General features: G+C 43.2%; 1 protein-coding gene across 4 annotated transcripts in view; it reads right to left on the bottom strand.

Annotated features, from left to right (window-relative positions):
- ARNT2 (aryl hydrocarbon receptor nuclear translocator 2) overlaps positions 1-26,344 on the bottom strand; it is a 146,472-nt gene that overhangs the window by 64,236 nt on the left and 55,892 nt on the right. For all 4 annotated transcript variants that reach the window (XM_079954252.1, XM_079954251.1, XM_079954253.1 and 1 more), the window contains exon 6: positions 9,305-9,407. In XM_079954252.1, the coding sequence (XP_079810378.1) occupies positions 9,305-9,407 (103 nt within the window). The remainder of the gene's footprint in view (positions 1-9,304; positions 9,408-26,344) is intronic.

Raw genomic sequence — 26,344 nt, forward strand, 5'->3', positions numbered from 1 at the left:
ATTTTCCCTGAAACTGTCTGTCCCTTGACCTGTTTCCACCCAATACACCGGCTGCCTTTCAGATGTTCTGACCTACAGCTTCAGGCCCATTGCACTATACTACTACTACTTATCAAACCTTTATTAGGCATTATGCAGGTAAAACCATAAAAGGAAAATAACATATAAAAGCCTTGAGATATATATAAAAAGGCAGGAGTTGGCTACATACAAATATAGATATATACATATAGAATCAGTGGTTTTCCTTGTTAACCTGCTCCTTGGAGGACTGCTGCCAAAAACTCGGCTACCCCCGCCGTTACCCTTTGGTCAGCGTCGGATAGGTAGAATCCCACACATTCAGCTTGCTGGGGTTCCAGACCACCCGAAAGGGGGGACAGCACGCGTTGACGGAGCGTACTGTACAATGGGCAATGAAAGAGGATATGCTCTACAGTGTCCGGGACATTCATAGAACATCTGCAGAATCTCTTGCTTCTGGGAATGTTTTGATATCTTCCCCAGACAAATGCTGAGGGAAAAACATTCAAACGGGCCAGCATAAAAGCCCTACGTTGGGCTGGGATTATTAATTTAGAGACGTAATTGGCTCTGCAATCTAAGATATTTAAATCGTAGAATCTGGGGGAGCAAATTTTGTTTACAGCTGCCATAATATTTTGTCTCTCGACATCCTTTAGTCTAGTTAGGATATTATGGAGAATATATTGCTCATTAGAATTGTACAGGAGCTCCAGCTCGATGCCTAAAGATTCAATTTTTTTTTCAAGGTGCTGATACCATCTTGATTTATAAGGGTCTTTGAGCAAATCAGCGAGCAGACTTGATGGAGGGCAGCGAAAATGGCAGCGTAACCAATACTTTATTGAGGTGGACCATGCCCAGTATTCCATTGTGTGTATGCCTATTTCTGCACACATTGTTTCATATTTGATCATAAGAGGGAGTCCAAGAATACGTCTCAAAAAGCTGGAGTGAATCTTTTTTATATCACTGTTATATGCTTGGACCCATAGCGGGATACCATAGAATATCTGGGATTGCACTTTTGCTTGAAATATCTGATTGGCCGCAGGAATAAATTGATTACCTTTCTGATAATAAAAACGGGCAACTGCTGATGAGATGCACTTTGCCTGTTTTATGGCATTTGTGCGATGGGTTGCCCACCCTAAGTTGCTCTGGAATAAGATTCCCAGATATCTATGGATTTTCACTTGTTGGATTTCTTGCCCTCTTATTTTCCATTTCTCTAATTTCCAACCATTCGAGAAGACCAAAATTTTTGTCTTCTCATAATTTATAGAGAGTTTGTTACATTCGCAGTAAAGGATCAGTGAAGATATAAGACGTTTCAGACCCAAGCTCGTTAGTGATAGTAAGACAGCATCGTCTGCGTATAATAAGAGAGGAACTGGTTTCTGATTGAGTTTAGGGGCATGTGATTCTATTTTTTGAAGGTAATCTGGCAAGTCTGATAAAAATAAATTAAATAGAAAGGGGGCAAGAATACACCCTTGTTTTACCCCTTTCGAGTTTGGGATGTCTGAGGAGAGGTGACCTTTGGTGTTAAGTTTGACTTGACAGGTATTGGAAGAATGTAGATTTTGCATTAGAATCAATAAGCGCTGATCAATTTTTAATTCTGTGAGTTTCCTCCACAACTTTGGGCGGTCAATTGAGTCGAATGCACCACGAAAATCTACAAAAGCAGCGTATATCTTAGATTGCCTTTGGGATCTGTATTTTTCAACCAGATGCATAAGTGTAAGACAGTGGTCTAGAGTAGAGCAACCTTTGGAGAAACCTATTTGTTCTTTCCCTGGTAAATTTAGATTTTTCATCCAGGTAAGAAGTTTAGATAAGAGGTGCTTAGCGTAGATTTTCCCTATCACTGATAGTAGGCTTATCGGTCTATAATTCCTTGGTTCTTTTGGGTCGCCATTTTTAAAGATTGGAATAATTATTGATCTTAACCATATCTCAGGTATGGTCCCATATTTATCTATAAGAGTAAACAATTGAGCTAAGGGTTCTGCCCACCAATCTATATAGGTCTTAAATAGTTCTATTGGTAGACCGTCTGGCCCAGGAGATTTCCCCGATTTGAAGTTTTTAACTATCTCTCTAATTTCCTCTTCCTCTACCCTTGGCCACTCCTGGAGTTTATTAATTTTATTTTTAATGGTTTCATTTCCTTTAAGTTCACCGTGTAGATTGTTAAATACAGATGTAAAGTATTGGGACCATTTGGATTCTGCAATTGGTGGCAGAGTTAGTTGATTTTCGGCTTTCAGTCCTCCGTACACTAGGCTCCAGAACGCTTTGTTGTTTTTACTCTGAATTGAGTCGAATAATTGTAGCCATTTTTGAGTTGCATATTTCTGTTTCTTTTCGGCCAGAATATAATGGTATTTTCTTTTTTCATCAAGATAAGAGGGCTCTAGTTTAGTGCGATTATTTTTAAATGTTTGGCGCAGTTTTCTTTTTAGCTGGAAACATTCATCATCAAACCAAGGGCTAGCGCTATATTTAAGTTCCCAAACTTTAGGTGGAGTACTAAGCTCTACAAGCATTTGGAAGATTTCATTATAAATTTTAGGAATATCACAGTAGGAATTAGTGGTCTTTAAGTTGAATAATACTTGTTTTCTCAGGTTAGCTGTAAGTTTATGCCCCACTTCTGCACTCATTTCCTGGGACCATTTTAATTGGGTCATTTGTTTGTATTGAGAAGGTTCTATGATATTGTGCTTAGTTATTTTGGTTTCGTCCTTTAAGCTAATAGACAGCAATAATGGCTGATGATCGCTTTCAGTGCGCGTTCCAATTTTGAGGTCCATGATCGAATTTATAATATTATAAGGGACAAGAATATAGTCGATGACACTGCATCCTCGGGGGGAGAAATATGTAAACTCCCCGCTTCTATCGCCATTTGTTGAACCGTTCACAATCTGCAAATTAAAGTTGTTACATAATTCAAGTAGGCGTAAGCCTTCGTTGTTAACAACCCTGTCTCTGGAGAATCGTCCTATTTTCAGGGCATGTGCGATATCATTATCAGTATTCCAATTTAGTTTGCTACATAGTTGTTCATTGTTGGTTCCCACTCTGGCATTAAAATCACCTGCTATTATCAGTGAGGCGTTTGGGTATTTATCGGACAGACTTTCTATATAAAAGGTTAGTTGTGACCAATTTTCACTACTGATGTTGTTTTTGGTTGGGGGGATATAGACATTTACAAGTAGCAAAGAGTCTTTTTTTTGGGTTAAAAGTAGAGCTTGTGCAAGTGGTAAACATATTTCTAGTTGCTTGATTTCAAACCCTAAGTTGTCTTTGATCATACAACAGAATCCTGCTTTCGGCCGGCCCTTCGTGTTTGTTTTCAATGCGGGTTTCGTATAGGAGATGAATCCGTTAATTTTAATATCTCTAGTTGACCATGTTTCTTGTAGGAGTATTAGTTCAAAATCCTTAAAGAAGTTCATTAGGTCTGGGTCTCCGTCTTTGTTTCCCCACCCTGCGATATTCCAGGACAACAGGCGTAGGATCCGTTTTTGGGTTGGTGGCTGGTTGACAGCATTTAGTCATTCTAGTTCTGTCATTAAGTCCAGCGAGGAATTTTTTCTTGTGCAGATACAGCCATTTGTCGCTGCTTTCGGTGGGGGACGTAATGGTGGATCTTTTAGATTCTTTTTTAAAGTGCGGGAAATTTGAATTTCCTCCCTTTCTTGATTTTCCTCCTTAACTGTTCCTTGTTCCTGAGAGATTTCTGTGGTTGGTGGGCTATTATGGACAGTAGGACTGTTTTTAGTCTCTACTTCCATTTCTTTGGCCTCATTAGGTGTTGAGCTCGGTGTGTCAGGTCTGTTGGAGGTCATCTTTTGTTCGGCAAAGTTAGAGTCCTTTGTGGTACTTAAATAAGGGGTACCTATTTCGTTTGGAGCTAGTATTTGATATCTCAGCCAAGAGTTTGTAGTCTCATTACTGGAGTTTTTCCTTGCCGTTTCATATTCTAAAGGCGGCTGGATTTGTAGCTCTGCATCTATACATTTGAAAGTTCCATTTGCAGCTCTCTTTTTGACTATGCATTTTGGGGAAAAGGCTGGCAAGTGTAAAGTTTGATTGTGTATTGTATCTACTGCATTTTGTTGACCTTGTCGGTGAATTTCGGTCAATCTGGCCTGTAGTTTCGTCAATTTACTGAGTATGTTTATTTGTTCTTTATCTGGTAGCTTGGCAAAATTACTCAGCAGATCTTCTTCTTCTGGGACTGTCCAGTCTATTGTGTCAAGGGCGAGGTTGTTATTTGATGCTACAGTCGCATGGTTTGGGAGCTTGGATTTTTCTTGCGTAATTTTCCGGGTAGCTGACTGCGGTTTCTCCCATCTACTGGGTTCTTCCACGGGGGTAGGGGAGATGTCGGCTTCTGGTGGAATGGCCTTGTTCATCTTATTCTGTCTTTTAGATGCAAACAATGGTCTGGGTGATATATCTTCAAAATGTCGGCGCGGAAAAATTCCTTTCTGGGCTAAATGAGCCTTTACCCTTAAGATTTTAGTTGGGATTCTATGACTACCAAATCTTAGTAGTACTTTTTTGGAATATCCGTCGTTAGTGAGCCTCTTGACTGCTTTTAAGTCAATGCTTCCGCCCTCAGAACCAAGGAGCAGATTTAGATGGTGTCTGGCCCAGAAAGATGACTCCCAGTAAGGTAGGGGTCCTCTATATGGAAAAATGTGGAGAACAATCTCACATGGCCTCAGTATCAGGTTGATTGAGTGAGGGGGGCTTCCTCTGATTTTTGACTGATTTAGAGGTATAAATTTGTATTTGTTCTGTTTATTTCCAGGGGTTGTTAAGGATGGCAAAAAGGGAGTGAGTTGCCTCCTTTCATCTGGGTTATCCAGCTTCTTGGAGATGTTTTGTAATTGTTCAAAGATTTTTTGAACTGTTTGAGCAGTCAATAGGCAGCATTCCTCCAGCAGCTCCACCTTTCTATCAATTAGTGCTTGTGCCTCGGTTATGGGAGTAGTAGCCTTGTCCTCATTTACTCCTAGGGATATCTCTTCAATTGTCTTTCCATGTAAGGAGTTGAGGAAGGTTTTGGGAGGAGATACGTGCTGTTTTTGAGGTAGCAGGTAATTATCTAGATTACTCTGTTTAAAACCAGAGGGCTCTGTGTCAGTTTCTATATCAAGGCACCTGGGTCTTTTGCCTCTTCTCATTACTAGATTCTTAAATCAATGAGATCAGACTTCTAAATAGAATGATAAAATGCTAAAGTTCTCTGGTCACAATCTTGTTCAATTCTCATTCGGTCCTAGCTGGACTGCTGCGAGGTAAGTAACGAGTAACTGGGAGGGAGTGCCTTAGTGCTCGAGAGGGAATGTCTGAAAGCCTTCGTTAAAACTTCTTTAACTTCATTAAGTCCCGGCACCGAGGAGGATAAGATAAGATAAAATGTTCAAACGCACAGCGAAATAATGAAAGGAAATAGAATCCAAAAGGGAGGAGAGCCGGCAACATTTAGTTAAAAAATCTCTTTGAGCTCCGATAAGAGCGTCTTACCTCGGCGCCATTGCACTATACATTTAAAGCAGTATTGTGCCACTTTAAATAGCCATGGCTTCACCAAAGCATCCTGGGATCTGTAGTGTATTAAAAGTACTGAGAGTTGCTAGGAGACCCCCTTTGCGCTCACAAAGCTACAGTTTCCAGAGTGCTTTAACAATCAATCCCTCTTCCCAAGGAGCTCTGAGAGCTGTAGCTCTGTGAGGCTATTAGCAACCTGTAGTTAGGAAGCTATAGTTCCCAGGATTCCTTGTGGGCGAGCCATGACTTTTTAAATCAGTATAATAGTACTTTGAATGTATAGCACACATGGGGATCTCTGTCAGGCCCAACCAGTATGTTTAGTTCAGAACGGCTTCTGGAGATACCAGGCTGCCCTAGATGTTCCAATTGTTCAAATTAGGGAGGGGTAGGGAAACACACACCAGAAAACGATAACTCATAAAAGAACAAGGGTGAAATACAAATTGCACCATCAATAGCAGTTTGGTAAAGGAGCTCCTAGCCCACGATTCTTTTTTACTGGCCCATAATCATTATTTTTACAAGCCCTATGCCTGCGTTAGTCATTTTTGTGGTGAGCTGAATGAAAACAAAAGAATCTTCTGATCTGCAAACGTTTTCCCTCTCGAGTGGTGACCTGGAAGGGATCGATTTTATCTCCAGGTGGCTGTTTGGCAAGACTGACGCACAGAAGTTAATTTCCAATACAGTGGTACCTCGGGTTACAGACGCTTCAGGTTACAGACTCCGCTAACCCAGAAAAAGTGCTTCAGGTTAAGAACTTTGCTTCAGGGTTAGAACAGAAATCACACTGTGGCGGCGCGGCAGCAGTGGGAGGCCCCATTAGCTAAAGTGGTACCTCAGGTTAAGAACAGTTTCAGGTTAAGAACGGACCTCCAGAATGAATTAAGTTCTTAACCTGAGGTACCACTGTACTTGGAGAGCACACACTACAAGGATTTTGAACTAGAGCTGAGCTGCAATTTATCTGAAGACATTTATTTCTGAGGAAATTCCCGAGATCTTTCTTTCTTTCTTTGCCTTCTCCCCACCTCAGCCCCGCAAAAGAATAAGGTGACTTTACAGAACTTTCTCTGAATATTTGTCACCTCTTCTTTCCCCTTTGTACTGTCCTAAACATCTTCCTAAACACCAGGAAGAACTTTCTGACAGTAAGAGCTGTTTGGTAATGGAACAGACTCCCATGAGGTGGCAGACTCTCCTTCCTTCCAGGTTTTCAAGGAGAGGTTGGATGGTCCTCTGTTATGTATGATCTAGCTGAGATTTCTACATTGCAGGGGGTTGGACTAGATGACCCTCGGGGTCCCTTCCAACTCTACAATTTTATGATTCTGGAAAGATACAAAATGGCTGCCAGCAGTTGTCATGGCAGGAAGAACCACCTCTCCCCATACAAACCAACCCAGATCCTGCACTTGCCATCCAAGGCCCTTCTCTATGTCCCCATTTCCCCAGAAGTTTGGAGGGTGACAACACAAGAACATCATTACATGTCTTTAGGCACCAGGCAAAAACATTCCTCTTTACTCAAGCCTTTGGCCATAAAATAATCTATAGCCTGGAGGGGGGGGGTGGAGAGAGACAGTTGTTGTTATTATTATTTCATTATGCTGCCTAGTATTTTCCTCTGTATGTTTTATATTATTACACTTCCTAAATTATGTTCTTAATGTTGTACACCACCCTGAGATTGTTAGATAAAGGGTGGTATAGAAATCTAAGAAATACTAAATGATGACGATGATTATGATGATGATGTTCAGCACCTCAAACTGAAAAAACAATGTATGAGATGGAATGAGTAAAAGAATCCCAAATATATTCTGAGGCCAAAGAATGGCTAAATCATAACCCACAGACCCATGGGATGTTTAATTACCGCAAATGCAGTTTGACCGAGACAATAAAAGATTTAACAGGCAGTCACCTAAAATGTTTGAAAATTGCAAAATGAAGATGTTCTCCAGATTTGCTCATCTGCTAAAATTAGTTGGTGATTAATTCCTCTTGCCTTTCAACATGCTTTTAAATAATAACATTGGTTTGTTGTGAAACACAAACACAGTCCCCATTTCCATTCCGTTGTGGAATGTTTGGGCCCTAAAGTGCTGGTTTCAATAGTCACACATTAGGGTGACACAAAGGCTCACATTCCAGTGGTTGATTTGAATCATTTTTTTCCTCCTGAAGAAGTACAGGGGAAAATTAAGTTCTGGTAAACACGACTGTCGAAAGGATATGAGCTGTTGGTTCTTTTATTAATGGCAGAAAAATGCAAAATTCAGATTTATTGACATGGTAATGAAAGCAGGCACCAGAGAGTTCACTGAACAACACATGCTACTCATGGCTTGGCAAAAATCCACCTTCGTAAAATGATGTGTTCGTTGCACATTGAAAGCAACGATCGAACCTCTTTTTCATGGCCTGCTGAACCACCAATATGGAGACTCATATTTGAACGGAAACTTGACTTATGATACTGAGCCAGGCCACTTGTCCATCTAACTCAGCACCGGCTGTGCTGTTTGGTAGCGGCTCTGCAAGGGAGAAGCAGGTAGTGGTGAGGGGTTGCTGCTGCAAGGTCGGAGCAGTGATAGTGCAGCAGCGGAGCCAACCCAGAGTTTCCTCCAATGTCCCTGCATTTTCCTGACCTTGACATGCCCTCTCACTAGTCCAGTTTGCAGCTTGGAGATGCTGGGAGCTGATCCTTTGACTTTTCACATGCCAAGCATGGAGATAAAATAGAACTCTTCCAGGTGACCACTCAAGAGGGAGAACATTTGCAGATCTGAAGGTCTATCATGGGGCCACAGACCCCTAACTTTGCCAAGCATTCATGTTCTCCATATTTTACTGCACAGGCTGAATTCAAGGGAAGATACCTATTAATGTATCTGGATGCTTTTCGGTGCCAAGGGTCTGCAGGAAAGTCTGTGGACTTTATCTGCTGTCCAATGAAACCCTATTAGAAGTTTATATGTTTTTTTAGAGGAACAATTCATAGGAATCCTTGCTGGTCTAGGGAAATGCCCCTCCCCTTGCTTTCTACAGTGGACACCCACGTGTTTATGGGAATCCCATAGGAGGGAAATTGGGGTACCGTATTTTTCACTCTATAAGACGCACCAGACCATAAGACGCACCTAGTTTTTAGAGGAGGAAAACAAGAAAAAAAATATTCTGAATCTCAGAAGCCAGAACAGCAAGAGGCATCGCTGTGCAGTGAAAGCAGCAATCCCTCTTGCTTTTCTGGCTTCTGGGATAGCTGCGCAGCCTGCATTCGCTCCATAAGACGCACACACATTTCCCCTTACATTTTAGGAGGGAAAAGGTGAGTCTTATAGAGCAAAAAAATACGGTATTTGTTTTGCATGCATCCAAGTTCAGTCCCAGGGATCTCCAGTTAAAAACAGAGGTGGGGAACCCTTTTCAACCCAAGGGTTCCTTCTGGGTACCACACACAATTGGTGGGCATAGCAAGAGGCAAAAGCTGGCAGAACAACAAATCTGAATTTTACCATTGCAAATTGGCAACGCCACTCCATTGAACTTGACCAAATCCTTGCAGTTTTTTCATCAAGTCTATCCAAATATTTTGCAACTAATCTCCACTGCAGGCTATTCCACCATATTGCTGCTTCTGGAGGCACACGAAAAGCAATGAAGCACTGCATGTTTGAACAGAAGGGTATACCTCATTCTGCATATGAACGACCGCCTTGATCCCATGCACATTCTCATTGAAGATTGCTGGCCCTCTTTTTTCACTGTCCCAGTCTTCAAATCCAAAATCCTCCCTAAGAAGATAGAAGAGGAAGGGAGAAGGAGAAGAATGAGTCACAAGTCTACCATTTTCACTCACTCACCCATAATCCCTTTTTCTGTACCTGTTAATCTGCTATGGAACCTAAGTGTGTAGTGAAAGATTCTGGGGCATATATCTCCCATACATACTAGCAGGAGATAGTAATAAAGGACTAAAGGAGATAGTAATAAAGGACTAAAATCAAAACGAGTGTGCATTTTGTAGAACTGTAATTAACCAATGAACATGACTTCAACAAGACCATTATTCAAACCTTAATAATAAAAAAAGTATTTCAAATAAAGCAATATAACATTTTTTAATTTTACGATCAAGTCACATACTGGAAAACTTAGGAAAAACCCCTCCCTTTCTGCTCCCAATGCTAGACAGTTATGAAAGTCGTAATTGCATCCATGTGACATTTTGGCATGGGACACCTTAATGAAGCATGCTACCCGCAGTCATATTTTTGACAATTACATCTTCACTTTGGAATGCATTTAGAAGATGCCTCAAAAGGTTGCTGCACGAGCCAGATCTTGCCCTGAAGTATACCCGTGCAACCCCGTGACCTAGTTTAGAGGTGTGACTCAGAAGACTATTTATGACAAGGGAAAAGATGACAGTGATCTCAAACAATCCGGTTTTCGGTTGTTACATTTCTTCATCCAGAGACGCAAAGGGCCAGTTCTCTCCCTGCAGCTGATGAAGGCAAGAGTCATTCAAATCAAATTCCTCAGGAATCCCTGAGGTATGAAGGTTAAACAACTGATACATCTTTAGCTGAGTGCAGGATCCACTCTGACTCCCCCTGCCCCAACCTCACAATTTTACAGCTATCATTCATATCCCCAAAGGAGACTGCTAGGTTCAAATGGGGAATACACTCAACGGCGCAATGTCCTGCTTTGGATAACATCTGATTTCTCAACATTTCGTTGTCTCCTGCATAGAGACATCTGGGAAGATGGCTTCATCAACTTCCTCATTATGCAAGCAGGACGTCAGGACTGGACTGTGGGCAGCTTTTTGGTGTGAGCCAAGGAGCCCATGCAAGCAGTCACTAAAAGCAAATTAGAACCAGAGGACAAGCCAGAAGTTAAGATCCAAAAGAAACCCCAAAATATAGGGTCAAACCATAGTTCAGAAAAACGTTTCTCAAGAAAAGGTCAACTGTCTCTTCTTCTTGACCATCAACTCTTAGACAACACACTCAACCAGTCATGGATTAACATCCTAATCATTTTAGATTTCAGCCTCCCTCAACCTGCCATGATATGGGCCTCACTCCCACTGCATACAGAAGGATGCAGGAAACCGCATCAGTCAAGTGAGCGTGTTTTGCCCGGACACTGAGGTCCAGCGCCGAGGGCCTTCTGGTGGTTTCCTTGCTGCGAGAAGCCAAGTTACAGGGAACCAGGCAGAGGGCCTTCTCGGTAGTGGCGCCCTCCCTGTGGAACACCCTCCCACAAGATGTCAAAGAGAAAAATAACTACCAAACTTTTAGAAGACATCTGAAGGCAGCCCTGTTTAGGGAAGCTTTTAATGTTTAATAGGTTATTGTATTTTAGTGTTTTGTTGGAAGCCGCCCAGAGTGGCTGGGGAAACCCAGCCAGATGGGCAGAGTATAAATAAATAAATAAATAAATAAATAAATAAATAATAATAATAATAATAATAATTATCTCAAAAAGTATGAGCTTCTCCCCAACTACTGAATCACATGTTTGTACCACAGTGCTCTCTCCTCCCCTACTAATTCCCCTCCCCACTCAATTCCATCTGTTTTCTCATCTCCCATTTTTAATTTCCAAGTCCTTTTCACTGGTGCATAGTGAACTGCAAATCAAGAACAAATAACAGCACAGCTGTGTTCCACATGAGAGGCTGAGCACAGGGAGGCAGTAAACTTTGTTCTGATTACGATTCTGTCAAATGACCACAAAGCATTCATCTTTCTTGTGGGCTTCTACATCTGAATCGCAACTTGCAACGGATGCAAATCCTAAGACCTCACATGAGCAGCATTGGTGCAGGGGGTTGGACTCGATGGCCCTTGTGGTCTCTTCCAACTCTATGATTCTATGATTCTATGTATTAAAATCTGGTCATAATGCATCAAGGAAATATCAGTAAGGAAACAATGCAAAATGTAAATACAGATTCATCTGATTTGATACCGTTACTTAAAGTGTTGAGTTCGCTCAGGGGCAGGAATTGCCTTAAAACTGGGGGGTGGGTGGAGATTCCCCTATTAATATGAAACTGTCGAAATCACAGTTCCTAAAACAATACACGAACCAAAGCACAGCTAACATGTGAATTTTGCACTTCTCTGAAAGTTGTGGTGCTGTTCTAAAAACCAATTAAGGTGGACAAAAATGCAGCATATGTTAGTGGAAAGTGTGCATAAAAATACGCTATAACTGAAAAATAACACACTAAAAATGCATTAATTCGGGAAATTTGCTTGTAAAAATGTACATATTATGCAAAATTGAATACAAAAATGTGTACACCAGGAGAACGTTGCACTAAAATGTTGATGAATTTTCATGAGTGCTTGTTGTTTTTAAATTGCAAACTGATGTGGAAATGTAGAGTACAGTAGTACCTCTGGATGCGAACGGGATCCGTTCTGGAGCCCCGATCACATCCTGAGTAGAACGCAACCCGCATCTGTGCGTCACGATTCGCCGCTTCTGCGCATGCGCGAGACATCATTTTAAGCGTCTGCGCATGCGCAAGTGGCGAAACCCGGAAGTAACACGTTCCATTACTTCCGGGTCTCCGTGGAGTGTAACCTGAAAATGTTCAACCTGAAGCATATTTAACCCGAGGTATGACTGTACTGAACTTAAGGTTGGAAAAATAGAAATGGAGAGAAGGAAACTGACAGATTCATCCACACATTCATCCACACCTGCTTCGCCAACCTGGTGTCCATCCAGAAATTTGGGACTACAACTCCCACAAGCATCAGTCAGCATGGCTATGATGCCTGGGGGTGATGGGAATCATAGTCCAAAACATCTACAGGGCAGGTTGCTGCAGGTTGCCTTTACAGTGTTTCTCAAGAAGGGCCTCCTAAAGGTAAAGGTAATGGACCCCGGGACGGTTAAGTCCAGTCAAAGGCGACTATGGGGGGCAGGACTCATCTTGCCTTCAGGCCAAGGGAGCTGGCGTTTGTCCATAGACAGCTTTCCAGGTCATCTGGCCAGCAAGACTAAACCGCTTCTGGCGCAATGTGACACTGTGACAGAAACCAGAGCGCACGGAAACACCATTTACCTTCCCGCCACAGTGGAACCTATTTATCTAATTGCACTGGCGTGCTTTCGAACTGCTAGGTTGGCAGGAGCTGGGACAGAGCAATGGGAGCTCATCCCATCGTGGGGATCTGAACCGCCAACCTTACAATCGGCAAGCCCAAGAGGCTCGGTGGTTTAGACCACAGTGCCACCCGCGTCCCTCCTAGCAGCTATGCTACAGTGCTACAGTGTAAAAATAAAGAGTCCTCTAAGGGTGAAGTATGAGAAAACACCAATTTAACCGCCTACCGTACGGTCCAGTCAAGTGAACAATGTAGCAGCGAGGAAGGGACATACAGAACCTGTCTCATCAGCTCCTGGGAGCAGGGATATCCCCTCCCTCCAACGTTGTTCCACTCACACAAACAGATAATTTGCACGAGTGGCTAAACACTTGCATTGGCAGTTAAATGCTCGTAGTCAACCAACAGATAGGTAAATCCAAACATGAGAATTTTGGATTTTAATTGACACATGTTGTCTGGCAGCTTCTGCCACGATTTCCTAGGGCCTTAAACATTTTCCCTGGATGGAAGGAGCGCTGGGTCCATTTCCTGGTTTGGTACCTAGTCCAGCATGACAGCACTCGTTCCATCATCGCAAGAGAGGCCCATAATCAACGCAGCAGCTGCACAGCCCAAATTATATTGCTCCTTGCATCATAGACAAACAGATGGCTAATAAAGAAAAATAAAATACTGTCTCAATTTAGGTCTAATTTATAACAGTGAAAATTGCTTTTGATAGCCCAGGACTGACATGCAGCCTGATATGAAATCAGCAATTAACCAGCTGTCCTCCCCACATCCCCCACAGTGCCACTGTATGACAATGGCTGGCAAGGTGCAAGCAATATAGCCTGGACTCTATGCCCCTAAAGTGCTTAACGTGGCCTGTAATTGCTTTTTAGAATTCCAAGAATCCAGTTGTGATTCTGAAGTGTCTAGCCCTCAGGGGGTTGGGGGTGGGGTGGGCAGATAAAGATGCTAAAAGGAAATTGCAGCCCAGTAAACTATTTGTGCGTTTGCATCAGTGGACTGCAGCACTCGCATCAATCCAACATCATCCACAGGAGCATCTGCCCTCCGTGTAATAAATATAATACTGCTGCTGCAATAATTTATATATCCATCTGGTGTTCAATGTATTTTACATCCATTACCTCAGTTACAACGACCCTGTGAGGCAGGTTAATGTTCCCCTCGTGTTGCAGATGGCACGAGGCCAAACTGGTAAAACAAAATGGAAGCCGCATGTTCTGCTCCCCAGTTTAATTTTGCAGAGTTTAGTCACAGTGCCTGGTTTTTTCCTGTGTCCACTTCACATTGCTGGCTGCAACTGAAGAGCAGGAGGCAGGGGAGAAATAGATCCAGCCTATGGGCCAGATCCCTCAATCCCCCCACTCTTCGTGGTGGCCAACTCTGACAAGTGGCCGAAACCACTGGCCTGTCAATCACCTGACATCACAACCAAGTCAGGCGGTTAACACTTGTCAGCGTTCACAGAGGATTTCTGTAACGGCTGCTTTGTTGATGGGCAGTGACAGAGGCCTCCTTTTAAGAACTGTGCTGTGAAAAACACATTAATAAGATGCGGTTAATATTGCATCACTTTATGATATTTAATATGGTCAGGCTGATTTCAATTAACACCTATGGATATCATACACAACTTACCGTATTTTTCTGTGTATAAGAAATTAAGTTGTTTAGCTTTTTTGGAGGGTGGGGGAGGTCACTTCCGCCGATCGCTCACCCGTCTGGCCGCCACTGCCAATCGCTTGCCACAGCCACTGCCAATAGCACACCTTGCCACAGCCACCAATTGTCTGTCCGCTCGCTGCCACCAACAGCCCACCCACCTACTTGCCACAGTTGCCAATCACCTGCCTTCATTGCCATAGCTGCCAATCGCCTGCCCAATTGCCACAGCCAATCAATCACCCGCCCAATCACCACTGCCAATCTCCTGCTTGCTGCTGCCATTAATCGCACATCCCCCCTCTGCATTCACTATCTGTGTATAAGACAACACCCAATTTTTGCCTAATATTTTTTAGCAAAAAGCATTGTCTTATACAAGGAAAAATATGTTATGAATATGATTTCCTATGGTGCTATGAATTACAGTTTGTTGTTCTTCCAGTGTCCCTGAGGAAAGTTTCGAATGAAACACATTGGGTAATTTACCATTTTATTAAAATTCCCTACATTTGCCAGCATCCCTTTGATACTTTTTCTCCCCTTTCCCCACCTTATTTCCTCCCCCCACTTAACAGCTAAGCTCGACCTGAGGGATATGGTGACTCCTTGTTTATGGAATTCTCTCTGTAGGGATGCATGTCTGGTGCCATTACTATCTGTTCTTAGGTGCCAGGCAAAAAAATGGTCTTATTTACCCTAGTCTTTGGATCTTAATCTTCTCCTTATCATTTACTGTGGTGGAGCTGGACCTGATTTTTTAAAAATATATTACTTGTGTATTTTAGGTTGTTTTACACTTATTTTTAATGTTCATTTTTGTAAGCTGCTCTGAGTTTCCTGTTTTAAAAAGCAACTAATAAATGTAATAAATAATAATAATAGTGGCTCTTTGCCTTACACAGCTTAGTGAATTCATGGATAGAATGAGACCCGAAGCCAGGGATTCCAAAATTACAGGTCACCTGCCAAACGCTCTCCACTTGGCTCCTCGGAATAACCGAAGAACATATATAAAAGAACACCCAATATATTCCAATGTTCTTTTTATCGCTTTGCAACACTTGAGATGGAGTCCATTCATCAAGAGCTGGGCTGCCCCCTTAATAGTGGGGGATTCTTCCCAATCTGGCTCCAGCCCATCTTGACACAATAGAAGCACACGTTAAACACAGCCATGTTGAAGTTTATAGGCTGATAATAAAATGCAGCCCAGGTTTTATTGCCTAGGTTTCCATTCTCTTCTACAACCCCCACTGGGCAGCTAAATCTAGCTCCTTTTCAAAGTCACCCTTCTCTCTAGAATTCCTAGATTCTATGAGACTTCTTCCTAGCACCTAGATAAAAGAAGAAAAAACAGGAAGGAATGTAGAGCACACCTACAACAAGCCAGCTTTCACCAGATGCTCTAAAATAGCACATTGTAATTCCCTGCTTCCCAAGGGGGGGAAAAATATTGATTCCCAATTTGAGGGAAGGGCTGCACTTCAGTGGTAGAGTGCAGGCTTTGCATACACAAGTTCCCAGGTTTAATCCCCAGGTAGGGACGCGGGTGGCGCTGTGGGTTAAACCACAGAGCCTAGGACTTGCCGATCAGAAGGTCGGCGGTTTGAATTCCCGCGATGGGGTGAGCTCCCATTGCTCGGTCCCAGCTTCTGCCAACGTAGCAGTTCGAAAGCACATCAAAGTGCAAGTAGATATATAGGTACTGCTCTGGCAGGAAGGTAAACGGTGTTTCCATGCGCTGCTCTGTTTCGCTTAGTCATGCTGGCCACAAGACCTGGAAGCTGTACGCCAGCTCCCTCAGCCAATAAAGTGAGATGAGCGCCGCAACCCCAGAGTCGGCCACGACTGGACCTAATGGTCAGGGGTCCCTTTACCTTTACCTAGGGCTGGGAAAGATCCTTGTGGAAGACCTTGGAGAGCTGCTGCCAGTCAGTGTAGTGAGTGAGATGGACCAATCTGACTTGGGATAGAGTACTTTCTGTGTGCATTGCAAGTAGTAGAACTGCTAAAAAACTGTACATACCTCAAGCTTTAAAATAAAGATTCTGTATCAAAGCAATCCAAATTTTGCAAACTAAGAAACTGTATAGTTTTATCAACTTTTCCAGATTCACCCCCACCCCCAAGATTTTATGAAACTATTTTGCACGATGTGTTCTGCTGTTAGTAACACAAGCCTCTGCAAGACACACTTCTTGTTCCCAGCCACTGCAGAACTTACCCAGCCATCTCTCTGCCTTTACAAATTCTCACACACTTTCAAGCATGTCTTTGTGGCCACTAGGGATAAAAAAGTGCTTTTCAAAATAAAGAAAGTAGCAGGGGCAGTCTTTGGTCTTTCAAATTTCAGTGGCACCCTGTACAAGGCCAAAATTCAGCACACACACACCCAACCTCTCACCTTCCATTCTGCTCAATTCACTACAGTATATACTTTTTGTTTTATAAATAAAGCAAATAAGCTTGCAGGAAGCCTTTCATTTCACAAACAGCCACTTCTTCCTTAAATTCTCCACCTTGCCACATGCAAGCCAGGGACACATAGAATCGTAGAATTGGAAAGGAACCACGCAAGGATCACCTAGTTCAGTGGTGGCCAAACTTGGCCCTCTAGCTGTTTTGGGACTACAACTCCCATCAACCTTAGCCAACAGGACCAGTGGTCAGGGATGATGGGAATTGTGGTCCCAAAATAGCTGGAGGGCCAAGTTTGGCCATCACTGATCTAGTCTAACCCCCCTGCAATGCAGGGATCTTTTGTCCTACGTGAGGCTTGAACCCACGACCCTGGGGATTAAGAGTCTAAGTGTTCTACCAACGCGACTACACCTGCTGCGATGGAACTGATAGCATAACACTTAATTATGTTTGGCTATTTCAATTCTGCAATGACAAACCTAGACAGCATCTTAAAAAGCAGAGACATCACCTTGCCAGCAAAGGTCCATATAGTTAAAGCTATGGTTTTCCAAGTAGTGATGTATGGAAGTGAGAGCTGGACCATAAAGAAGGCTGATCGCCGAAAAATTGATGCTTTTGAATTATGGTGCGGGAGGAGACTCTTGAGAGTACCATGGACTGCAAGAAGATCAAACCTCTCCATTCTGAAGGAAATCAGCCCTGAGTGCTCACTGGAAGGACAGATCCTAAAGCTGAGGCTCCAATACTTTGGCCACCTCATGGAAAGATAAGGCTCCCTGGAAAAGACTCTGATGTTGGGAAAGATGGAGGGCACAAGGAGAAGGGGACGACAGAGGACGAGATGGTTGGACAGTGTTCTCAAAGCTATCAGCATGAGTTTGACCAAAATGCGGGAGGCAGTGGAAGACAGGAGTGCCTGGCGTGCTCTAGTCCATGGGGTCACGAAGAGTCGGACATGACTAAATGACTAAAGAACAACAATTTCAATTCTGGTCAAGAGCCCAGACATACAGCCAAACCATGGTTTAGCTAGCCCTAGAGAGCATATAGAAGCATTCCAGCAGGAGGTGGAGAACTGCCTTAACCATGGTTTGCCGGTTGCAGACATTAACACTTTGCCTCCATCAGCACAAATAGCTTTTGGCAAACCACCTTCAAGCCATGGTTTCCTAGCCTAGTTTTCAGCCAACCTTTAGCAACAACAGAGGAAAACCAACCAGGGTTATACAGGATTTCTGTAAAACAGTCCTTAATCTGTGTAGAAAAATCACCCCACCTTCTGCAGCAGAACTCAGTGTCCTTGTACCTAACTACAAAGAAAGAAAAGGAAGCTCAATCTCCCATCAATTATCCTGATGCATCTCAACCCTTGCACCCTCCTGATCTTCTGCCCTCCAGCTTTCCCTTCGGTTGATATAAGAAGACTGACAAATTAGTTTGGTTTGGACAAGATAACAAAAGATGGCTTTGTACTCCAAGAAAAATACTCCCCAGGCTGCTCTGAAAAGACAAACAGAAAACAGGAATGAAAGCTACCAGAAGAATCTTGGTAGGATCCAAAAACATCTTTCTCTTGGTGCAAGAAGAAAAGGTGGGGAAGTTGGAGAGGGGAACCCCCAAGACGGAGATGTAGCAAAACAAGAGGAAATGGTCAAAAACGGGAGCAAAATGTTCAGCAACAAACGTTATCTGATGTGGTTCCAATTAGAAGTGGACCTCTGGTTCAAAGGCTGGCTGGACCAAAGTACTAATTGACATCTGTGCTTCTAAGAAACATTCTAGTAACCTTCAAAAACACGTCTTGTTCTTAGTCCCTTGGACAACGTCTAGCAAGAGAGCAGGGCAGGAAAACAGGGAGCTTCCAAAGCAGAGGTGAAGAAACTTTTTCCGCCTGAGGGTCACATTCTCTTTTGGACCACCTTCCGGAGGATACATCCATTGGTCAACCTAATCCAGAATCAGCAACATGGTATCCTCCAGATGTTGGAGGACTCCCATCAGTCTCACCCAGAATGGTTGAGGGATGATGGAGGGAAACACATCTGGAAGACACCATGTTGGCTATATCTGACCTAATCTCAAGGGGCAAATACGTAGTTCCACAAACAGGCTATTTTGGTGATAGCGGTGGTGATGTGAGGTTAATTTGCATCCTACGTATTTATTACTGTATGCAAATCTGAATGTCTTGTCTCTAATTTGATAGTTTATAAGCTTCTCTACAATCATAATGAGCACCCCAAAAGATCATCCCAAAACAACTTTAGTTTTGAAGTAGATTAAAGCAGTTGCATGAGAAGAAAATGTAGACATTTACACTTGCTTAGAGAAAAATGAGTGGTGCCGTGGTCTAAACCACAGAGCCTAGGGCTTGTCGATCAGAAGGTCGGCGGTTCAAATCCCCGTGACGGCGTGAGCTTCTGTTGCTCAGTCCCTGCTCCTGCCCACCTAGCAGTTCAAAAGCACGTTAAAGTGCAAGTAGATAAATAGGTACCACTCCGGTGGGAAGGTAAACGGCATTTTCGTGCACTGCTATGGTTTGCCAGAAGCGGCTTAGTCATGCTGGCCACATGACCTGGAAGCTGTACACTGGCTCCCTCGGCCAATAAAGCGAGATCAGTGCCGCAACCCCAGAGTCGGCCACGACTGGACCTAATGGTCAGGAGTACCTTTACCTTTACCTAGAGAAAAAGAGGAGGAATTCCCAAGCTCTTCCAAGCTCACCCAGAAGAAAGGATGGGAATGTATTGTATCCTTTTTTTGTAGCAAATAGAAAAGGTTGCAGTGTTTGTGCGGTTCTTGGCAATTTGCATTTCTTAGTACAGAAAGTATTGCTCTGATGTGTAGAGAACTTTCCTATTCTACTTAATTCAAGAGTGTTCTGGGTGGTTTCTTTCTATGTGAAAGAAACAGGCAGAAGGCGTCTGATGTTTGGGTTGTTCCTTCTGGGAAGCTGAGTACATCTGGTTTAAGCTGGTTCTGCTATCCTTTCTGTCAAGGTCATGCTGACTATAATAGTCAGACTAGAAGGAGCCCGATTTCTCACTTTCTCTTTCTATCTCTTTGTTCTAGTGCTCTGTTCTGTGTGCTATAGTGATAAGGTTTAGTCTTATTATAAGTTCTTGTAAGTTTAGGTTACGTCTGCTGCAACTGAATTTCTTACGGACTGTGCCAATCCTGAATCTATTGGATTTGTGACCATTTATACTCATTTGCCTTCTCACAACACTTTCTCTGGTTTGCAGATGGCCGGTAGCCCCTGCAGTATAGTCTGACCCTTACACATAACGTAACATGGGCAGGTGAGGAGAAGACACACCTGTCCACACAAACATCCAATGGGGAGCTGGAGGCTCCAACATTTGCTCCTCCAATATAAGAGCTGACACTATGGAACTTTATTTTACCTGCCCCAAATCAGCCCTGCCAATGGACCAAGTTTTCTGTATGAACCAAAACTTCCTCTGTCTCATAGTCCTCTGTCCCTCCTTCTCAGTGCATCCAAAACAAGGCAAACCGTAGCCAACCACCATGGGACCCAACAATCCACCACCAAACCAATTCTCGGCGGAACTGTTTGGCCCTCCATGTATTCTGGTGTTATTTGCAGTGACCTCATTGGATTGCAAAGGAAAGAATGAGGCTGGGTGTGTGTGTGTGTGATTGGACATTGTATAACTTTTACTGGCATGGTTTTCCCACTGCTCCAAGGAAGCATGGATCCTTATCAAGGGCAATAAAAGCAAAACGAAACATGACTGAAATGTAGCATAGTTCAGGGATATTTATAGCTATTGCTGGCAGCCACTACAGCTGAACTGGAGCAAGGGAATTGTAAAGGAGCCTTTTATGTCAGGCTTTCCCCCACCTCTCCCTCAAGGATGCCCGTTCCAATGTTTTCTTCATCTTGCTCTGAAGGCTAAAGGGACTTTCCAAGTACATATGCCTTTTGACAAATGGACCAAGGTTGTGTCATTCCTCTAAGCATTTAGAGCAAGCAAGCATAATTCCTATGAAATTATGGAATAAACCATGGAACGTGATCCCACAGGAGGCAGTGGTCAGAGGATTAGACACATTCATGGAGGATAAAGCCATCAATGGCTTATAGCCATTGATGGCTATGTTCTGCCTCCATGGCCAGAGGCAGCAATGCTCCTGAATACCAGTTGCTGGAAACTGCAGGTGAAGAGAGTGCTTTTGTTCTTGAATCCTGCTGGCTAGTTCCCATTGGGGCATTTGGTTGGCCACTGTGAGAACAGGATGCTGGACTAGATGGGCCATTGGTCTGATGCACCAGTCTCTTCTTATATTCTTAAATTAGAAGAACGCTATGGGTGCCTTGGGATGCGGGTGGCGCTGTGGGTTAAACCACAGAGCCTAGGGCTTGCCGATCAGAAGGTCGGCGGTTCGAATCCCCGCGACGGGGTGAGCTCCCGTTGCTCGGTCCCTGCTCCTGCCAACCTAGCAGTTCGAAAGCACCTCAAAGTACAAGTAGATAAATAGGTACCGCTCCGGCGGGAAGGTAAATGGCGTTTCCGTGCGCTGCTCTGGTTCTCCAGAAGCGGTTTAGTCATGCTGGCCACATGACCTGGAAGCTGTACGCCGGCTCCCTCGGCCAATAAAGCGAGATGAGCGCTGCAACCCCAGAGTCGGCCATGACTGGACCTAATGGTCAGGGGTCCCTTTACCTTTACCTGCCCAATGGCCTTTGGGGTCTTGCAATAGATTTTTTTCAGAAAAATACCTTCTCCTATCTTGTGCATGTATCACACCCAAAAAGATACACAGTGCTGGAAAGAAGCTAAGCTCAGAATTCATATCCTGTGTTTAAATGCCGTTGCGTCTGGGAAGAGAGAATTGCATCAGGGCTCAATAATGCATCACAGATTTGGGACTTAATCTAGAATAGGCATGGGGAACTTTTGGCCTTCCAGATGTTGCTGAACTACAATTCTCATTATTTCTGGCCACTGGGCATGCCTGCTGGGGCTGATAGGAGTTGCAGGTCCTCAACATTTGGAGGACGAAAAGGTTCCTCACACTTGGCTTGGAACATAGTTCTTCCTACCTTCACGGTACCATTTCTCCATGACTTATTAAATAGACCCCCTGTGAGTTTCAGAAGGCTCTAAAGTGTCTACTATGTGCACAAAGGCCTTGTTCCATGAGAACCTCAATCAAAGCTTGGGGGAAATGGGAAGCCCTCGGGTAATTTAATTATCGATGGGCAAGTTTGAAGCTGAGCTCTAATCAAAGCTATAGGAGCTTAAATAGGATAACGGTTAGGATACTGGATTCCTCAAGCTGACTTGTTTGTTGAGTATTTGGTCTGTTTTGCTTGCTCAGAGTTTACAGTGCTCAGATTATGCCCAGTCTTTCCTGACCATTTGTCCTGATTTATTTGCAGGGATCGTCTATGACAAGCATTCTACCCCTTTTACTTGTGTTGTGTGTATACTTCTTTCCATTAAGTCAATTGTTCACCCCACGCTTTTCAATACCATTCCCCATCACTTCTCCAACTGCAATAGGTCTATTTAGTTTTTGCTTTTGAAGTGGATTGGCTGTGCTAGGGTGACAGAGCGCTTTAATCCACTTTATTTGTGTGAACCCAAAGTTCTGGCTTGCACTGGAATCCCTCCTGCAAAAGCGTGACAGTCTGGAGGCACCTACTCTAAACACACATTCCTGCCTAGGAGGAACAAAATCTAGCAGCGCTGAGCTCCAAAACACTTTTCAGGCTGGAACAAGGGCAACTGGCCAGCGTATATGGAAACTGTTACTTTTTTATATATCTTTTTCATTATTAACTATGCCAGAAAGCTCATAGAGGCTCATGACTCTGCTGAAAAACAGGTATCATGTGCTGATGTGGTAGTGTTGGGACAGCACTGGCCATTTCTATATCCAAAAGGCAACAACAAAGCAAGCCAGGCAAAAAGCTCTAAACTCACCATTCTCGTGAGTGTTTAAGCTATGTGAACTGTTGGTTCAAAAACTCTCTCTGGTTTTAGCAAGTAGGAATTTGGGTCAGGCTCCATAGAAGCACACAATACATTCACTGACATCCTAAGGAGAGCCCAACTGGAAGACGGCCCATCTAGTAGAGTAACTTTCTCCCAAAATTGGCTTATTGGGAAGGCAACAAACAGACCATAAAGGCAACAGCTCCCTCCCACATTGCTCTCTTTCCCTCCTTGAGCAACTGGCATTCAGAGGTATGTTTGTTTTGAACACAGAAGCTCTATTTCCCTGAGGTGGCCGGATTATTTTTTTTTATTTTTTTTATTTAATTTAAAAACACATATCCCACTTTTTACCATCTAGGTCTCAAAGTGGTGTAAAGTGATTAAAAAATATACAACATACAGAATTTCAAAACACAAATTAAACCTCAGAAATTTAATGTCTCAGAAATTTGAACTAGAACACGAGAATTAAAACACAACAAAACAGAGATGTAGTCACCTTGCAAATAGTCTGGCCAATTACAAGGCACCTTCCTATTCTATATACTAATGGCAATCTCATTACCTGAATATGGATTCTGATGTAGCCAGAATCCCACCACACACAATTAGTAATCAGTGGGCTAATCCCAAGGTTTGCACAAGTACAAAAGAATTTTTTAGAAAGCAAAGCATAATGGAGGGAAGGAGGGAGGGACAATGAAGGCCGAGCATGTTCAGTACCCACAAAATACTGTCTGTCTGTTGAGAGGAAATGGAGTTTCCTGGAAGAGCATATACAGTGGTACCTCGGTTTAAGAACAGCCTTGTTTACGAACTATTCAGTTTACGAACTCTGCAAAACCAGAAGTAGTGTCATGGTTTGCAAACTTTACCTCGGTCTAAGAATGGAAATCGAACAGTGGAAGGGCACTGACGGCGGGAGGCCTCATTAGGGAAAGCGCGCCTCAGTTTAAGAACGGTTTTGGTTTAAGAACGGACTTCCGGAATGGATTAAGTTCGTAAACCAAGGTACCACTGTAGTTTGGTGTCAAACTTGGCAGGATACAGGGCTTGAGTTCCCCTAAAATCAAACCAACCATCCTTCATTGCTATTGAACACAAAACAATTCCACCTTCAGGTACCTCAACTTGAAGATTCTTCTAGCAATCTTCTAGTCCTGAACTTCCAAATAACATTCTTTTACAGATGTGATTTGTTTGATTAAAAGCACGTGTGCACACACACATCCCCATACTACAGGAATATGTTTTAAAAGCACATGGGCACGTGCAAATACCAAGGATTTCCCCAGCTTTTGGATTGGCACTGTATGCAAAGTCTCTACTCTGTCTCTAAAGATTTAGTCCCCTTCCCTGCGAAAAAGGAAACTCACTGGGCATAGGCCTCTGAAGGATGTGTCATGTCCAAACCAGCCTTGCACATCAGGCAGCTGCTTGTATCTTTATGACCACCTGGGACTGAAAATGGGAAAGCTCCAGTATCGCAAGTTCCCTCCCTGCAACCATTGTTGCTGGAACTGGGCGTGATTCCGGAGCTGGTTTTTATCCGGTGGAGCTTTGATTTGGCGTTGACTTTCCTAGATATCGCTTTGCTTCAAAACGCCGTAATCATATTGGGAAGTGCCTCCGGAATAGCGAAGGCGTGTTTTGTTTTGATAAATGTGGTGCCCGTTGAGAATGGAAGACAATTGCCCAAATCAGGAGCTACCTTGGGAAATCTGCCACACTTTGCTACCTCAGCATCAATGTCCAAGCTGGTGAAGTCCTGGGGTGGTGGCTTGACAAACAGCAGCAATTATTTAATCTTATTCCTCTTACTTTTTCAAATCTGGAAGAGCCTGGATGCTTCCTCGGGGAACTGCCTATATGATTCAAGAGCTCACAGAATATCTGTGCTAAAGGAAACCAAAAAGGTAGCAGGCTTCAGAGTTCAAGGGCATCCATACCTTTCTGTCCTGGACAAAACTGCTGAATAACAGGCAAAAGAGGGCAGGGAGGGGGTTCCCTCAACCCTAATAGCCAATACAGGACTATATGGACCAATGGTTGGATCTGGTAAAAGACAACTTCTTTTGTAAATTATCATTTTCCTCTACACCAGGAGGAAAAAAATCACAAGTGTAGAAACAGCAATGGAGTAAACAATATTTGCAGAAAAGGCCTTATTTGATCTTTAAAAGGACAACAACAAAACCATTTCCAAATTTCCATCTCTGGTGCTATTTATTCAACAATGACTAACAGCGTCCTCTTTATAGCATCCTTTTTTTCTGGCCTGATGTTGCAAATTGCTTCAAAGTTGCTCCGCTGATTAATTAATCCTGCACCACGCACAGACAATCTGACTCCACGGACAACATCTGGATTCTCTCTGGGTGCACAAACTTTGCTTGCTAACAGCATTCCTTGAAAGCTGGACATAAAACTGAACCCGGGTGCAGCTGCTGAAGCTATCAACATCTGCAGTTCTCATGGTTTCCAAATGGAAGGTTTCCCCCCCGCCTCTTGTCCAGATCTCTGCAAACTCCCTACTGTTTTACAAGGCTCAGATTCCAATATTACAGTCTAATGCTTTTTGTGCAAAGTCACTGCAGAACTTATGCTCTTTAATTCAATAAAAGGCGTCTAATCAAAACAAGCCAGTCTTCACTCTCTATCACTGTTTCCATTATAAAAGCTTATTTCCTGCTATAGCTCCTCACAAAATAACTGTGAATGGGGACCGCAATCAGGCTCGTGCCAAGCAAAATAAGATTGGTTAAATCTGCTTAGTCATGCTTTTCAGTTGCACAATAGGAAAAAGGCGCAGATACTTTACGTCTTTGATCAACTGTTTTCCTGAAACTTAAACCTATCAAAATTTCTCCAAGGAGACACTACAAAGCCACAAGCTTGATTAGGGGAAGAGTTCACAAAAAAACCCCACATTATTCTCCTCCAAAATTAATCCAGATGGCATAAATCATACACATTAATATGGATTAGAATTATTTTCCCCCATCAGTCCTTGAAAACCAACAACTGACACTAGCCTGCAATAAAAGAACACTCAACATGGTATGTCCTAGAAGAACATGGAAGTAGCTCTCTTGCACAGGCGGATGAATTGTCATTTAACCTAGTAAGGGACAGGGAACCCGTGTACCTCCAGATGTTGTTAAACTCACAATTCCAATCAGCTCCAGGGATGATGGAGAGTTTTAGTCTGGCAACATCTGGAAGGCCACAAATCCCCCACCCTAGCCTACTAGAATCATCTCTTTCTCATGAAACTCCTTTACATATTCAAATCTTCTGAGTCTCTGCTCTACATTCCCACCACCAGCTGTGGTAAAAGAAGCAGGTAGTTGAGACAGGACATTCTTGGTGGTGGCACCTACTGTTTGTTTTTAACTTCACCATAAGCTGCCTTTGGATTTTTTTCATGAACAAAAGAGGTTGAAGGTAAGAATTCCTTAAATAAACACATCCGAAACACACAGAAATGCATTTCACTTCTGAGCTATGCTACCT

Source organism: Podarcis cretensis (genome assembly GCF_951804945.1).
Source record: "Podarcis cretensis genome assembly, chromosome: 14".
Lineage (NCBI taxonomy): Eukaryota > Metazoa > Chordata > Lepidosauria > Squamata > Lacertidae > Podarcis > Podarcis cretensis.